Source organism: Esox lucius, chromosome 11 (genome assembly GCF_011004845.1).
Source record: "Esox lucius isolate fEsoLuc1 chromosome 11, fEsoLuc1.pri, whole genome shotgun sequence".
In the NCBI taxonomy this organism is placed as follows: domain Eukaryota; kingdom Metazoa; phylum Chordata; class Actinopteri; order Esociformes; family Esocidae; genus Esox; species Esox lucius.
Window position 1 is genome coordinate 40579768 of NC_047579.1, and position 16556 is coordinate 40596323.

Consider the following 16556-nt stretch of genomic DNA (forward strand, 5'->3'; position numbering starts at 1 on the left):
TAATTTCTTAGATTTTTAGAAAATGTGTATTTTTTTAATAAATACATTGACAATGTTGCTCAAACTTTCAACCCGATTTAAGTTTGAGGATGTCGGTCAGGACGGGCAGCATTCCAACGCCACTGCAAAATATCGACTCTTTACACATCTCGTTAGCAAAAGACCGATTCGCCACCTCCCTGAGGGGTCCTAGATGTTGTGTTCCTGTGTTCCACCAAATTATTCATCTCCCCTCGTGGCGGTGGATGTTCAGATCCAGTTATTGCTTCATTTATTTTAATATAATAGACTGAACAAATGTCTGTGGTTTGTTTATTTTACACTTCACAAAATATAATTAATGAAGGTATCGCAGGCCACTGGAACCGATAGGAAGTGCTCAAACAAACTGGAACTCATCAGCAAGTTCTTCTTGCAGTAGGGGTTCTTGAGTGGTAGATCAATAAATTAGCCTTGCAGATCACATGAAAAACATATCTGGTCATGTGAAATTTGTGATAATCCTTGTCAGTTAAGGTCTATGATGAAAATGGAAAAATCGGATAAAGCCGTGGACGAAAACACCTGTCCTTATTTACATCAATCAATCACATTTATTCATAAAGCCCTTTGTACAAAAGCAGTTGCCACGAAGTTATTTTACAAAAACACCCGGCCTTAAACCCCAAGGCGCTAACAACAGTAATGACACACCCGTCATTTATGCGGGTATGGCGATCGTCAACCTATTGATTGACAGCTTTCAGCATAAATTATAGCCTAAACGGCTAATTAATCATTCGCTATTCTCCATGAAAAAAGCGCAGTTACGGTACACTAGAGTCTCAGCCCAGAGCAAGCTCTGCAGTTATTAGGGTAACTGCTCGACACAGAACCACTGGTTTATTTACCCTCACTTATCAATTTAAGACCTGTTAGCTAATCAAGATGCCAACCACCGAAATTATAATTACAATTTATGATCTCCAAGTATGTTCATACTATAGACCTGAGTGATTTAGGACAAGTTCATTTGTCAAGCGCATTACATACACAAATGCAATTCTAAACTTACAAACGTATGAACAAGCGAAATAAGGGAAAATGCAGAAGATAAGTGACAAATAATACATTGGTTAGGTAGTGATACAATATTTAATACTGTGGTATGTTTGCATGTACTATATTCCTGCTCTCATTTTATATTACCTATTATGAATATATTTGTGGTTGTTTTTATTGAGGCTGTTATTTGCTGTTTTTCGTGATAATGGTCTTATGGCGAATCCATCAATAACCTATTTTTTGACGTTGGTTTACGCGGTCTCCGACCAGACGGGAGTTTGATCGTAAGGATAAGACAAAGATAATATTGGTGAATGTGGGTGAAATGATCCTACGATCATTTTAAGTTCAAAGTTAATCGTACGCACATTTCATGAAAGAGGACCATTGTCCATTAAATGTATTAATACCTTTGATAAAAAAAAAAAGTATTGCTATAAAACACTGGAGACTTTGTAGGCTTTCACTAGAGGCTGTGTGCTAGTAATTAAATGTAATACAGAAATTGGTAGACCTAACACAATATGCGCCTCCTCCAGAAAAAGTTGGTTAATCTCGTCTGACTACTTAGCACGATGCTGGTGACTCCTATCACAACACCTACTTTCATGTCATTTACATACCTGAGTAGCTGGGAACACCTGTTGCTTATGTTTGCGGCGGCTTCGTAGAACACTGACTACTTCCATTCTTACTGTTCCGATTCAGACGAACGCAACATTGATTAAGGTATGTGTAAAAACTTTTAGAAGCAGGATCCACAGTAGCTTATTTTTAATAGAAATACTATTTGTTATTTCATGTGACTTAAAATGACAAATTCTTCAATTGTTTCTGCGAGGCACTAGTGCTGTACAAGTGCTGCAAAATGTATTTTTAAAGAGCCCAATCATTAGTGTTTACATTCCAACATTCCTCTGTTCACCGTGAGGATAATTAGCGTTGGCAAAAGCCTGATTCAAAACCTTTGCAAGACGTATTGTATCGATGTCAACTTAGCATTGTCATGTGAATATACAAACTAAACCAAAATATTCGTCTCCAGTGGGTGTTTAGTAATTTAGGTTCACAGCCATAGATTAATATGAACTCGCGATCTGCTTGGATTGGTTGTTGCGCCCGGGGTCTGTGCGGTGGCCAGGGACAAAGTTATCCATTGACTGGAAACGGTTAATTCACCGAGACGTTTCCAGGTAAGCAGCTGTTCCACCGATCAACATCTGGTGACAATCTAATCAGATAACCAACAGACAGTAGGGGGAGCATACATGACCTGCAAATGTCCGCAAAGCCTCCAAAAAACAGATTATATGCTTTATAATATGTGTAAAGACAAACGCATAAAAAACAAATTGGAAAGGTGAAGTATTACTGCTGACCAAGAAAGTCTTAACTGCTGTAGTTTGACTAACAAGCCATTGTGGTGTCCTGGCAACATAAATAGGGCTACAACCAAAATGTGTGATGTTGGGGGTACTCGAGGACCGGAGTTGGGAACCACCGGTATAAACAATGAATCAGCCTAAAGGGAAAATGTAAGCGCAACCGCATTGAGGTGATAGTGCAACTACCTCGGCCTCAATGGCATAAAAACGACGATGGTTGACTTTAGGAAGGAACGCCTCGATTCATGTCAGCGTAGCTACAGTGGAGTCACATAGCTGAGGATTTGTCCTCAACGACTGATACCATCATTGTAGTGAAGTGTAGCTACAATATTGACTGTAATCGCTTTGTCAAAAACGGTTTCTATTTGCGATGTAGTGGGAGTGCTCAACACCTGAGGTTGCGACCATACTGATCACGCACATTCTTGCCCCCCGTACTTCATAACTGCTGCTACTCCACTTCTTTATCCATTGTAAAAGTCGTATTAGACATCAGAAATTGTATATCTGTAGGATGCATGTACTTAGAGATGTCATTATATACTACTAAATTACAATCGATTACGGAATCTATCCAATCCTGTGATTAGAGCCATATGATATTTTGGGCAATGCAACGACAAATCTCTTAACAATATTGGGTGAACAACACTGTTTTAATTGTTTATTGAGCGCGAAAGCATTTGGCACAATAGTTCTCCGGACGTGAATCACCTTTTTGTTCTACTGGAAAGTTTATTTAGACAAGCTAATAATCTCTTCCTGCCCCTGGGGGGAAAAAATTTAGATATTTTTTGCGGCAAGATGACTGAAGTGGTTTTCCACTTTCTTTTATGGAGTTGTACCCCTTTTCTCCACAGTGTTGTTTCCACACAAACCTCAACACAACCTGCTTAAGAACAGGTTGGACTAGCTTTTCAGTCACGTAAAGCCAGTTTAGCTCATAACAGTGCTTGCAAAGCAATTGGCGCTGCTCCTTGGCTTATAGTCAACCTGAGCGAGACCGCGTATAAGACTAGATAGCCTGTTGTCATCCTGCTTTCTTACAGTAGGTTATGTTATCTAGACATTCAGTGAATCTTGAAAGTTCAGTTTTTACCATGTTTTAGAAAAATAAGAGAAAATTGTGTTTATTGGATTCTCCCAACACTATCAAATTACGTTTTTGTTTTTTAAGTCTTACTGTGTTAATTTATTATTGTTGTCCTTTATATTGCTGGACAATATTTTTTTTTAATGTACGTTTTCCCATAGTTTTTCTTACCTACCAATTACAGTCCAGTCCATAAGCATTTAGACAGACGTTTTGTTTCTTTGGGTCTGTGACCCAGCACATAGATTTTATGGGATTTTAATAAACAATGACTCAGAGGCCTAGGTGAAGACTGTCAGCTTTAAGTTGACAGTATTAACATCCATAAAATGTAAAGTGTAGGAGTTACAGCCCTTTTTATACATAATTCCATTTTAGGGGACCAAAAGTAATTGGACAAACTGACCATTTTAAATGAACTCACCATATTTACTATTTGGCTGCAATTCCTTTGCATTCTATGAGTGCCTGAAATGTTCCACACAAACATCACTAGACACTGGGTATCGATCCTGGTGATTCTCTGCCAGGCCTGTACTGCAGCCGTCCTCTTGTTTGTTTCTGGGCATTTTTACCTTCAGTCATATTTAACAAGTGAAATGCATGCTAAATTGGATTCAGATTGGGTGACTCACTTGGCCAGTGAAGAACCTCCCACTTTTGGGTTACATCATCAATAAAGACAAGTGAACCAATTCCAGCCATACATGCCCAAAACATGTGATATCCACTTCACATTATTTCACCTAAGTTGGTATGTCAGTTCCTTTTTTACCTCTAATTTCCTCTTGCCATCACTCTGGTACAGGCTCGGGAGATAAAGAGGTGGAGATGTGCTCTGAAGCAGATGCCTAAAGAACCCAAGATGGATTTTCTAAAATATATAACTTTGTGAAAAATGCTGAAACCACTACACCTATGACACTGAAGGACCAATCTGCAATAAAGTTTATTTACCACATCTATGGACAAAGGTCACCCCCCCCCAGCCTTACCTGGCAAGTAAAAGTTCCAGTTCTCAGGGAACATGAAAACTGAGAGCCTTTGATTGCCAGCAAGGCAACAGTCCATCTTAACCCCACCACCAGACTTACCTGATGGATCAGACAACGCAGAGTGTGAGCTTACACAGTATTCATTTTAATTCTCTTTAAGACCAGAATGTGGGAGATCTAGTTTCAGGTACTCTTTCTAAGAAAGCTTTTTATTGACCTGAACGTGGCCCTATGACAGACACGTTTATATCTCGATCTGCACATGCTCTGGGAAATGTCTTTTGCTGACCCAGGAGATCTCTTAGATACCACTGGCTACACAGCTCTTATTAGATTACACTGCCTGGCCCGGGGAATGGCGATGCCTAAGTTGTGGGGTACGATCTCTTTACTGTTGGCTAATTTTTATTGTAGGAGATAAAGTACAGTAAATAAGGACATCCCCCTCCCTCTCATAGCCGAGAATTTAAGCCACACACAACTCTGCGCGTCTGTGATGTCCTCTCATTGGTAAGGTCATCCTTTGCTTGTAGGAAAAACACAGGTATGCCACACAGGTTAATTACCAACTGACACTGGAAGGACTGGCCTCAGAGACCGCTTGGTTGTTAAACTTGTCACACATCAGTGGAAATTGCACGTTGGCCATTTGTCTGTCTTTGTCATTTGGGGTTGCATGGCTGTGATACACACCAACCCAAGTGGTTTGAATGATGTGACTACCCATTAAATGCGTGAGGGCACACCATGTGCACACTGTAGGAAGTCTATGGGAAAACACACAAGCATGCCATAGCATGGGATTGAGAAAGAGGGTTTAGAAATGTCATGGAATGCTGCAGGACCAGAAGTATCAAATAGACTGGACTTGCAGCATTCTTAAAACCCCCCCACAAAAACCAGGACATGGACATACAATGAAGCCACATCTAAGAACATATAGACGGAAACCACATACCGATAATACAGAATGGTAGTGACATTTCAGGCATACAGAATGGTAGTGACATTTCAAGCATACAGAATGGTAGTGACATTTCAAGCAATGATTCCCAGATTCTTTCTAAAATGGATGTGTGGCTCAGAGAGGACCGTCGGTCTTCAGCCGCGGCCTCTGGCGTCGAAGTACCCCTGTGGCTAGGTTTGAAATCCAAGTTAACGCTATTTAATAAAATAAGCTTTCCTTTCCAATAAGGCCTAACATGCTTGTGTTAATCTAAAATATTACTGGGGGGTAAAATAGGTAACCGTTTTTTGGACAATTGCGTTTCCTTGAATTAGCCCTGATTGAACGGGGGTTTGGTCATGCTATTACTGAGTTCAAGTTCACGGTCACAGGCATCTTATCGCCAATCTAATCAGTGGAACCAAAAACAAGTCTGAAAACAGGCTGTACGCAGCTCTGGGACTTTTCTGGTGTGTTCGGCTCATTTTAAAAATGCACACAGACAAGATCAAATGTAGTTTTTTCATGCAAGGTGTAGTCAAAATCCTTGACAGAAAGAGTTTAGGATGTACTATTGAAGGTTGCTGTAGACCTCCAGCAACGATTAAGGCCTGTAGTTGAATGACTGGCTTAATAGGTTTCTGAAATATTGACCTACAGCATGGAGGCATAGTTCAATGTTTTTGACCTACGTTGACCACTAGTTGCAGTGTTTGTGAACTGTGTTGACCTCAAGGTTGACCTTAGACAATATTCAACACTAATTCATGATTTAGTTAATGAAATATGGCCTAAAGGCATTCCATCAGCATGTATATATTTTTTTATTACATTTAAGTAACTACTAGGTCTACATGCAGCCGACACGCAAAGCGCCATATTGTTTGTTATACAACTAGTTCAGTCATTGAAAGACCTCTTGGATGGCTAAGTCAGAGGCATCTCAAGCTGACGGTGAAATCTTTTTCACACCTGTTTGACTAGCTAATAAAGCCTTACGATTGGACAAGATACTGCAGCAGATGATTATAGAGCAAAGTGTGTTGGTGCGACGAATGTTGATATCCATGTTTTGATTATAGGTTTGATATTGAGTTAATGACGTGACTTGTTCCGCGTCTCACCCATTTAGGGCACAAGAAAAATGGCGGAGGCTGGTGTTCCGGATTTTTTTTCGGAGCAGGAGCTGACCTGTTCAATCTGTCTGGACCTGTTCAGAAACCCGGTGTCGACACCCTGTGGACACAACTTCTGCCAGGGCTGCATCGGGGGGTACTGGGCCTCCAGTGCCACCTGCACCTGCCCTCTCTGTAAACATGCTTTCCAGGAGCGTCCTCAGCTCAGCATCAACCGCGTTCTTGCCCACATCTCAAAGAATTACAAAGAAGCTCTGTATGGCGTGGAGAAGCCCGACATGTTGGACACAGACAAGACGCCAGGAGTCATAACCAATGGCAATCCATTCCTCGAGGAGATTATTACATGTGACGTGTGCACGGGGAAAAAACAAGAGGCGATCAGTTCGTGTTTAACCTGCACGGCGTCCTACTGCCAGACCCACGTACAGCCCCACCTGACCACGCCCTTCTACGCCAACCACCGGCTGCTGGATCCCCAGGAGGCACTGCGCGGTCGCACATGCCCACTTCACCACCGGCTCCTGGAGGTGTACTGCCGCACCGACCAGACCTGTATCTGTGCGATCTGTGTGCTGGAGGACCACCGCACACACCGCACGGTGTCCGTGCAGACGGAGAGGGTCAGCAAACAGGTGAGAAGGCAAAAGAGGCTATCAAAACAGGCCCTTGAGGCACTCAAGTCTTTGGAAGCTCAATCGCCATTGTCATTTACAGCTGGTTCTGTGCTTTGATTTGAAAGCTTCTCAAGTGTCGCTTTTCTATGGGTTGTTTTCTCCTTAATGTAATTTCATTCTGATAATTAGACCACAGAAGAATTCCTGGTAAATATTTTTTCAGGCTGCTTGGTTTTATATTACATTATATTTTGATTTTTTTTCTTTTGAAAGAGTAAAGAATGAGAATTGGCCACCAAATGTGATCAGATGACACATACAACGCATTTGGAAACAAGCCTCAACAATTCCTTTTGTTGTCCAGTTTTAACTCTACATCTTTTAAAATAAAAATTGTTTTTTTTAGGAAAAGGGCATTTTTTCAAGCTATTGGGGTAAGATGCCCCGCATGGGGTTAATTACCCCCTGGGGAATCTTATCCCAATAGAAGATAATGCCTTAGAATTGGCCCTGTTGTTTTACCCCACTTACCTTTTCCTTACACGCCATTTCATACAGTTAAACTAAACTTATAATAATGACTTCATCACACAGTATTGGGCAGCTCCCAGTACATTGAGGCCCACGTCATATTAATTCCTATTGGCTCTGAGCTGGAAACAATGAAAGCCCAAGTTAATTTACTTAAGTCATGAAAGATATTCAATGACACAAGGTAGTCAGTCATAGCAACAAAGCACATGTTGTTCAAGTCACTATTGACGTGAATGTGAAAACAATAGAAGACATTGAGCAGCATCAGTAGCAACAACTTTGTCTAGTCTTGAACTGACATGATGCCAAATCCACTGACACATCATATTTGCATCATTTGTCTCTCATGCTGGCTCTCTCTCTCTCTCTCTCTCTCTCTCTCTCTACCTGTCTCTCTCTCCACCTGTCTCTCTCTCCACCTGTCACTCCTCACTGTCCTTCTCTGTCACATACACAGCAACTCCTTGGGAAGACTGAATTTGAGATTAAGAAAAGGATTGAGGGGAAGAACCTCTGTCTGAACGAGCTGAAGAACCGACTGGAGGCTGTCAGGGTAGGTGGCTGCTTAACAGATCTCAACGTTGCGTCGACTTGTCTGGCTTGGTACTCAGATCACACTACTACTCCCCCTAGTGGTAATGCTGTCTAACACTACTAATCCAATTCTACACCGACTGTACTGTTGGCAAGTCAAGACAGTCAAAGGACAAGTGCAATTAAAAAAACACCAAAGTTGAAATTTCACTGATCTGTATAGATGTATGATTACTCCCCTTTTTTTCAAGAGCTGTTTGAATGAAAGGGAGTTATTTTATTTTGTACAAAATTGCTGCACTAACAAACCAGAACAAATTCCTAGTTTGTTGTGAAACTTACTTGGCAATAAAACTTATTCTGATTTATGAAAAACTTACCTGGAATTTCCACTTATTTGATGGGATCAGTAGTGTCCCAAAGCCAATGGATCCTGTGGGCTTAAATCAAATACTGCAAACATATAAGCCTCTAAATTTAAAACAGCAAGTAGCAAGTAGCACTTGGAGAACAAAGTGGGGAGCACCACATAAAATGTAATTGCAAAAATCAGAAACCTATCTTACCCTCTCTTAATTCAGTCAACGACACTACCCTCTCTGAATTCGATTTGTCTAAACATTTTGCTGAACTTAATACAATGGGCTGAGAATCTATTGAGGGAGTGGTTTTCCAAAAAAACATATTGAATGTATGAATTGGCGAGCCCCCCTGAAGGGCTGTGCTTGTACCGAAATCAAACTTCAAAGACAGCTCTTAGCTTTAACTCAACCCGAAATGACGCTTGGCATACTGAATTTAGGATGTAAGAGTCACAGATTTGTCATTCCACAGGATTACTTCTATGCCCTTTGACCTCGTAACAGCGTAAAGGCGGGGGGAGAAACTGAACTATAATCCCATGGGGTTTTGCAGAACTATGCGCAGAGCGAGCTGTCCGAGGTGGAGCATTTACTGGGCGAGCTGAGTCACTCAGTGGACAGGATACGCGGAGAGCTGGTGGGCGGCATCGAGGAGAAGCGGGCGTCTGTGGAGACCCACGGGGAGAGCCTGGTGACCCGCCTGGAGACTGAGGTGTTCCAGCTGCAGATGCGCCAATCCAGGCTGGAAGCCCAGGCCACCTCTGATGACCACATCGGCTTCCTCCAGGTACGAATGGGGTTACTGTGGGACGTCCACCGTGGGTGGGTGGGGGTGGGGGGGGGGGGGGGCGGTACCCCAGTCACGTCTAGTCCATCGGTGTTCACCTCTGTACCCTTACCGTTCAGACGTTCGAGGAGGCCAGCGCCCCCCTGCAGGACGACTCCGAGACCCAGGACGTGGACGCCGAAGCAGAGGTGTCGCTGCGGTTCTCTCTGGGAACTGTGAAGATGGCTCTGGGGGAGCTGAGGGAGAGGCTGGATGACATCCACATGGGAGAAGTGCGACCCAGAGGATCCAGTAAGTGACACAGCCGTAGCCACCATCGCCCTGCCGCAGCCACCATCGCCCTGCCTTCACACGTTCCACACAGTTGTGCTACCGGTTTCATAAGCATTTCCATAACCCTCATTGGCGCAATCATTTTGATGTTTCCAAATATCCTCTTCAGTGTCTTTCTTGGCCCTGCTTGTCACGATCTGGTCCCCCTCCTGTTTAATTATTTGTGATTTTTGGGTAAAGTCTCTTATTAATGAATAAGTTGAGGACGGAGCTCTAGAGAGGTTTTCTGCCAAGTCACTCTGAGTAGGTTGTCAGTATGTAAGTTGCTCTGGATGAGAGCGTCTGCTAAATGGCCAAAACTGTAAGCATTTAAAAAACCATTACCACACATCATATACCTCATTCCAATAGAACGTGTTTACACCACAAATTCAGTGGCTTGAATATTCCCTTGGACTTTTGACATTTTTTGGTCACATTTTGTTACAGAAAACAGTTTTTAAATATTTGCTTTTATGTCCAGAAAATGTCCAGAAAATACTCACAGTTGATGAAAAAATATGAATTATTTTTTAGGGCTGTCCCTCTGTGACATGTTGAATTGGTCCAATTAAGGCCAAAATTTGTATTCTTCTTGTTTCCTAGTATTACATCCTGACAAAAATACTGTGCCTGATCTGTTACTGTTCTACCACCTACCAATCCCTGGCCGTCATATGGCTTTCAACAAAGTTTCCACTTTTAATTTATTTATTTGTGACAGTGTGTAGACTTGTATTTTTACATAGACATTGTAGAATGATTTAAAATGAAATAGCCTTTTCAATCCCACTTACAATAGGTGAAAAGGCCAAGGGGGATGAATATTTATTCAATGCTAACAGCGCTGGTTTAAGACCGATGCCACCGTTGCAGTATCTGTCTGAACTCTTTTCTAATACACTAGCAAGACAGCCAGCTTACAACATGCTGGTATCTGGTCAGATTTATAATATATTGCACTAAATGGTGTATATTATTGTTGAATTTAAACATTTACAACATTGTGTGTTTCAGTTAGCTCTCTACGGGAGAGTGACAGTATGATTAGTGTACAAACACTACGGACCAAGAGTCAGTGGTCCTTGAAAGGTGAGGCCACTAAAAATAATTGTGTTTCTCATAGTTCTGTGTTGGTACGCAAACACGGCCATTTATCTGTCCACATTGCTGTCTCTCCTCAGATCTCAAAAAGATTAAACCTGGATCAGGTTAGTTGGTTTTTCATTTATTGGAGCAATTCACTCCCTGTATTATTTTTTAGGTTAATGATTGGCATTTTAAGAATGTCTTGAAGGAACACTGGCAAACGCACAAAAATGGTAAACGCTTCAATGACTGTTAAAATAACAAATTTGATGGAGGTCTTAAAGTTACTGTTTGTATTTTCTTACTTTATAGCCTGACATTTTAACTGCACTTAATGGGGAGGTTCAGCCATGTTTACACATGGCTTTGTTTCCACTCTTTCTGTGCTTATTGATTCCGCCTTTATATACTTCTTAGTTGTTTTGAAGATATATATTTTATACTACATTTTACATCACTGGCCATTGACTACAATGTATTATGAAAATGTCTAAGCTAAGACTCTTTAAATGTCTCTGTGCTCTGTTTTGTGAGGACAAAATTCCACTGTCCCTAAGACCCTATTTGTAGCTTTCATTTACACTACTGTTTAAAGTTTGGGGACACTTAGTAATGTCCCCAAAGGACATTGCTAAGTAAGTAATGTCCTTACTTAGGACATTACTAAGTGACCCCAAACTTTAAACAGTAGTGTAAATGAAAGCTACAAATAGGGTCTTAGGGACAGTGGAATTTTGTAAGGACATTACTAAGTGACCCCAAACCTTTGAACGGTAATAGTATCATTCAAACATGGATTTATGGCACAATGGGAAAGCATTTAAGTATCTAATTTAAGTAGATTATTTAATACAATAACATATTTACCCCACCATCCAATGATCAAACCAATTCATTTTCTTCCTTAAATTCTTACAGGCATAAAGAAAATCCGGTCCTATTTAGGTAAGGGGTTTTGATCTTAATGATGCACCTTGTGGTGTCTTTTAGTTGCTGGTACCGTACTGTTGTGTAGGTCTGTTGTACTGTTGTGTAGGTTCAAGGTTTCAGATAGTTGTCTTATTTTTTAATTGTATTTTTTAAACATAAAACCATGTTCCTTCCAACATTAATGCCCGTTGGTCCTTGTCTGCTGTTTCTTCTGCTTCCCAGAGGATGTGACGCTGAATCCGGTGACAGCGTACCCCTTTCTCATTCTCTCTGAGGACAGGAAGCAGGTGAAAAGGGGAGAGAAGCTGCAGTTCTACAGGAACAGCACGCATCGCTTCGATGTCTGGTCCTGCGTGCTGGGCAAAGAGGGCTTCAACTCAGGGAGACACTACTGGGAGGTGAGAGGAAAAGGAGTCGAGGGTTACGGGTGTCTCTGAGAAAAACTGGCGGGCGAAAGGAAACGGCAGAACAGTGGCTTACGTTGTACTGATTTAATGTTGTCGTTAGGAAAGTGTGGGACATGATGTCTGGCAGAATAAATCGTCTCTGGAGTCCACCTCGAATGCTTGTCCCGATGCGAAAACGTTTTTCTTCACTTCATATCGGTCTTTCCTCAGGTGAGCGTGGGTGAGAATAAGGACTGGAAGGTGGGAGTGGTGCGGGAGTCGGCCCAGAGGAAAGGCCTGTTCGACATGAGCCCCCACAATGGCTACTACGCCCTCTGGTGGGGGGGCAGCCACCTGCACGCCCTCACCGCCCCGCCCCTCACTAAGGTGAAGGCCTCGGTGCGCCTCAGGAGGGTGGGTGTCTACCTGGACTGCGAGGAGGGCCAAGTGACCTTCTACAACGTCAAGACCGGCTCTGAGGTGTACAGCTTCAGCGTGCCAGCGTTCTCCGACAGGATGTTCCCCCTGCTGGGCACCGGGGACAAGGAGGTGCCCCTAGTCCTCATGGCCACACAGGGCAACAGTGTGCCGGAGTAGGAGGAGCATGGAAAACCGGGCGGATGATGGGAGTGAGAATGTTGAGGGGTGAGAGGTCACTTAAGTGTGTGGAAATAGATGAGTGAAGGGGAATTCACTATAAGATTAGCGCGGGTCGCTTTGAGTGGCGGCAGAGGAATTTTGACAGAAAACGTTTAAGTGGTTGCTGCATATGAGAAGCGTGGACGTGAACATATTTTAGGGCAAACGTATTCGAGGAGATAGGTGAGGCTGTTTTAGTGTGGGTCAAAATGTGGGATTGTGAGATCGTTTAAGAGGGCGTGTTTGAAGGTGTAAGGTGAACATACAATAACTTTATGGTCTGAAATCAGAGTCCACGTTTAAAATCACAATGGAACACTTTGTTTTACTCAGCTCTTCTCTGTGATCACTTTCTGGTATCCATGTAATTATAGCTACTATTTACTTGGGTGGACTGGTCTTGTTATGGGACTCCTGCATTGTTCACGGTTGAGTCACACTAAACACACTGTTCTGTATGCGGATTATGAACCCTGACCTGTTTGCAACATTGTGTAATGGGTACCTGTTTTACGAGCGTGTCAGAGAAGGATGGTGGGTCATGATGATGTTAGACTTTTGCTGAATCACTGTAGATTGCCAACAACAGTGGAAGATGCCCAGATCTTTAGTGTTGCCGTTCGCAGCTCCTGACAGCGATGAGTTGCTTATTTATTTTATGGAAATATTGCCCTGTTCTTATTGATAATCGTCTGCCACTCTCAATGTGTGTTTTTAAATACATTTAACAATAAAAATGACATTTCTAAAACACTTCAGTGTTATTTTGGTCATTGGAAGACCAGTACTGCTAGTTTTCTACATTCAGAATGGATGAGTTCCAGTCTAGCCACAAGAGGCCACTGCAGAACAAACACTCTGCCTCTCTGCTCCAGCAAAGACATTCTGTTCGGGAAAAGTCAAACCCAGCATGGGTGCCGAACTCAATACGCTGACAAATGGAGTTCTTTGAAAGACCATTCAAGCCCACTGCATCAATACAGATCAATTTATCCAGGATATAAAATCCATCATCCTTCATTGCACACTATATAATACAATCTATATTATGTACTGTATAGTGCACAGTGCTTGACTTGGGAAGTGCAGGAACTGACAAATCGCACATCAGACTACGTTCATCAAAATGTGTGTGTTAATAAAGCTTGTTCCATTGGAGTAGTATCCCAGATGGTAATTTTGCCCCAAAAAATTGAACCCGGGAACGTTGTTTGCCCAAAATTAGAAGTACTGGTAATTCCGACCCAAGTCAAGCACTGATATTGCACTATATTATATACAATCTAAATGATATACTATGGAGTGCACTATATTATATACAATCTAAATGATATACTAGATAGTGCACTATATTCCCCTAATAGCATTATCTTTATTTATACTTGGTGCTATGATCTTATCCCAGTCCCGATTATGTCCACAATGCCGTCCTTGCATTTACAGATGGTAGTAAAATGTGCCCGCATTTACCCCTGCTCTGTCTCTGTACGTAAATGTACAAAATATAAAAACAATGTATTTAAATCATTGACGCTGCAAGTGAAGGGAGTGCCCCTGTCAAATGATTTTAGAAACCAACTATTTTAATGATGCCACTGTCCACCCTTGCACAGCGTGTGCCTGACTGCTCCCAAATGGTCAGGAATGTTTTATTACACTCCGTGTCTTTTAATCATCTAGAGCTGACATTGTGGACACAGGACATGCCCATAGGTTCTTCTAAGAATCCGGTCATGTTCGACGGTGCTTTACTGCCAGGCGGTTATGACTGCATGTACGTGATCTACAGAGAGACATAAGCCTTTTAAATCCTATCCAGTTGCAGTATTCAGTTGTGGGAAAAAGAAACCACAGGCCCTGGAAGTTGTCTCTCTCACCACATATTTGGAAATATGGATGTGTATCATTCCCTTCAGATAACGGTAACCTGACGTAACTAATGACACCGAAAGATTATACTTTGCAATAACTCATCAATAATAAACAGAAATGCGGTTTCATAGTGCAGTAAAGGAGGCACACACCCCTATATTCAATAGCTGGTGTTGCCCCCTTTGGCTGAAGTAACTTCATTCAGCATTTCTTGTAACTGTTCATCAGTCTCTTACATTGACTTGGAGGACTTCTTGTCCAGGCTCCTTCAACAGCACTGCTTCAAATGTGTCATGGTTGAGGGCTCTCTTGCAGGCACTGCCTCACTGAAGTTCCACCATAACATTTTTAATACAATGACTTGTACGATGATTTCTTTTTGACTTTTCGCTGTAACTTCACTTGTGTGTATTGTATAATTCTCCTGTTGCAAGATGCACGCTAGATTCAGCTTTGACAGATGGCCTCACATTCTCCTCAATACTCTGGTGCGGTATGGCCAGGCCCTTAAACATGCTTTATGACTTCTGTTCAAAGGCAGTGTTTCGTTTTTGAGAAAACAGGTGTCTGGCATCGCAGCCAAACAACTCCACCTTTTGTCTCCTCTGTCCAGAGCATGTTGATCCAGTAGTTTAGGTCTTAACCCAAGTGTCGGGTAAACATCAGACCTGTCTTGATATTATTCCTGCATGACCTACCATGTAGGCCCAGTTTCTGCTTCTGTTTCCTTTTGATAGTTAACTGAAGGTACAAGAGAGGCTTGTACTCTAGGGTTCTTAGAGACTCCTATGAGCAACTTTCGGTCAGATCTTGGAATGAATTTGATTGGACGACCTGTCCTACATAGACTGCAGGAGACGGGTATTGTCATCATTTGTAGATAACCTGTTGGACCGTGGACAGACTGTGGACCTTGAAATGCTTGAAAATGTATTTTTCCAGGCACAGACTCCAGGGCATCAATAAGCTTTTTTCTGAAAGCCTCAGATAGGTCTATTGGTTTTGGCATGAATTGTTACCAAACATGGTCAGGGCCAAACCAGACCTATTTACAAATCTTCATGGACGCTGTGCCCTCCCAGGTTACTTGTAAATGATCTTCTAATAATTTACACATTATTTCTGTGCACCTGATTTTAATTATAGCCATTTGATGTGATGGTCAATGTATGTTTGTACTAACTATTACATAAGGAAATTGCATTTGTTTTATTTTCAAATTGTTTCAGATTTCCTTTCAGTGATTGGTTAAATTGGGTTACTTTTATCATTGAATTTGGGTGGAATTTAGCTCAGATATCCAAGTGTCCAAAACTGGAAAAAAAATAAAACTTAACTGGCATGGTGGGAAAATTATAATTGTTTTAAAAATTCTCTTTTTTATACTTAAAAAACACTCACCACCCAGGTTTACAGCACAGGCAAAACAATTTATAATAACATATTGATTGTATCTTAAACAAGCTCCCAAGTTTAGAATATGGTTACAAAACAAAAATGTAAATAAAGCCCTATTGATATTTGTTGTGGTTTGTACTGATGTTACAATGAATAATCATTCAAGTTCATATTTTATTTAACATAATTCATATTGCAATCATTGTGAACAGCTGGGATTTCAATATACACAATAGAATTGTAACATTTTAAGCCCCCCACCCCCACCCCGCAAAAATCCAACGGCCACCCCACCCAAAAAAACATAACAAAACAGAAAGATCTCCCAACCCCACAACAGCCGTGCCGGTGTCATCCGTACTGTCAATCTATGTCTGCATCTGTCTCAAAGTCAGCCAGCCGGCCATTCAGTCAGCCAGCCAGCCGGCCGGTCAGTCAGTCAGTCAGTCAGTCAGTCAGTCAGTCAGTCAGTCAGTCCTTTGCCAGTGTACATC

At 41.8% G+C, this 16556-nt stretch overlaps 1 protein-coding gene across 3 annotated transcripts; it reads left to right on the plus strand.

Moving 5' to 3' along the window:
- Nucleotides 1-1589: 1589 nt before the first annotated feature.
- On the plus strand, nucleotides 1590-16375 carry LOC105013284 (E3 ubiquitin-protein ligase TRIM58). Of its 3 annotated transcripts, none has more exons than XM_029123373.2 (11): nucleotides 1590-1773; nucleotides 4334-4643; nucleotides 6599-7237; nucleotides 8211-8306; nucleotides 9203-9436; nucleotides 9556-9727; nucleotides 10766-10840; nucleotides 10933-10959; nucleotides 11756-11782; nucleotides 11990-12165; nucleotides 12385-16375. In XM_029123373.2, exons 2-11 carry the CDS (start codon nucleotides 4623-4625, stop codon nucleotides 12748-12750), a joined length of 1833 nt encoding a protein of 610 aa, XP_028979206.2. In that variant the 5' UTR covers nucleotides 1590-1773; nucleotides 4334-4622; the 3' UTR covers nucleotides 12751-16375. The 3 variants fall into 3 exon arrangements, with proteins under 3 accessions (XP_028979206.2, XP_028979207.2, XP_028979208.2); XM_029123374.2 differs by having other exon boundaries at nucleotides 1591-1773; nucleotides 4334-4523; XM_029123375.2 differs by lacking the exon at nucleotides 4334-4643 and having other exon boundaries at nucleotides 1591-1773.
- Nucleotides 16376-16556: the final 181 nt, after the last annotated feature.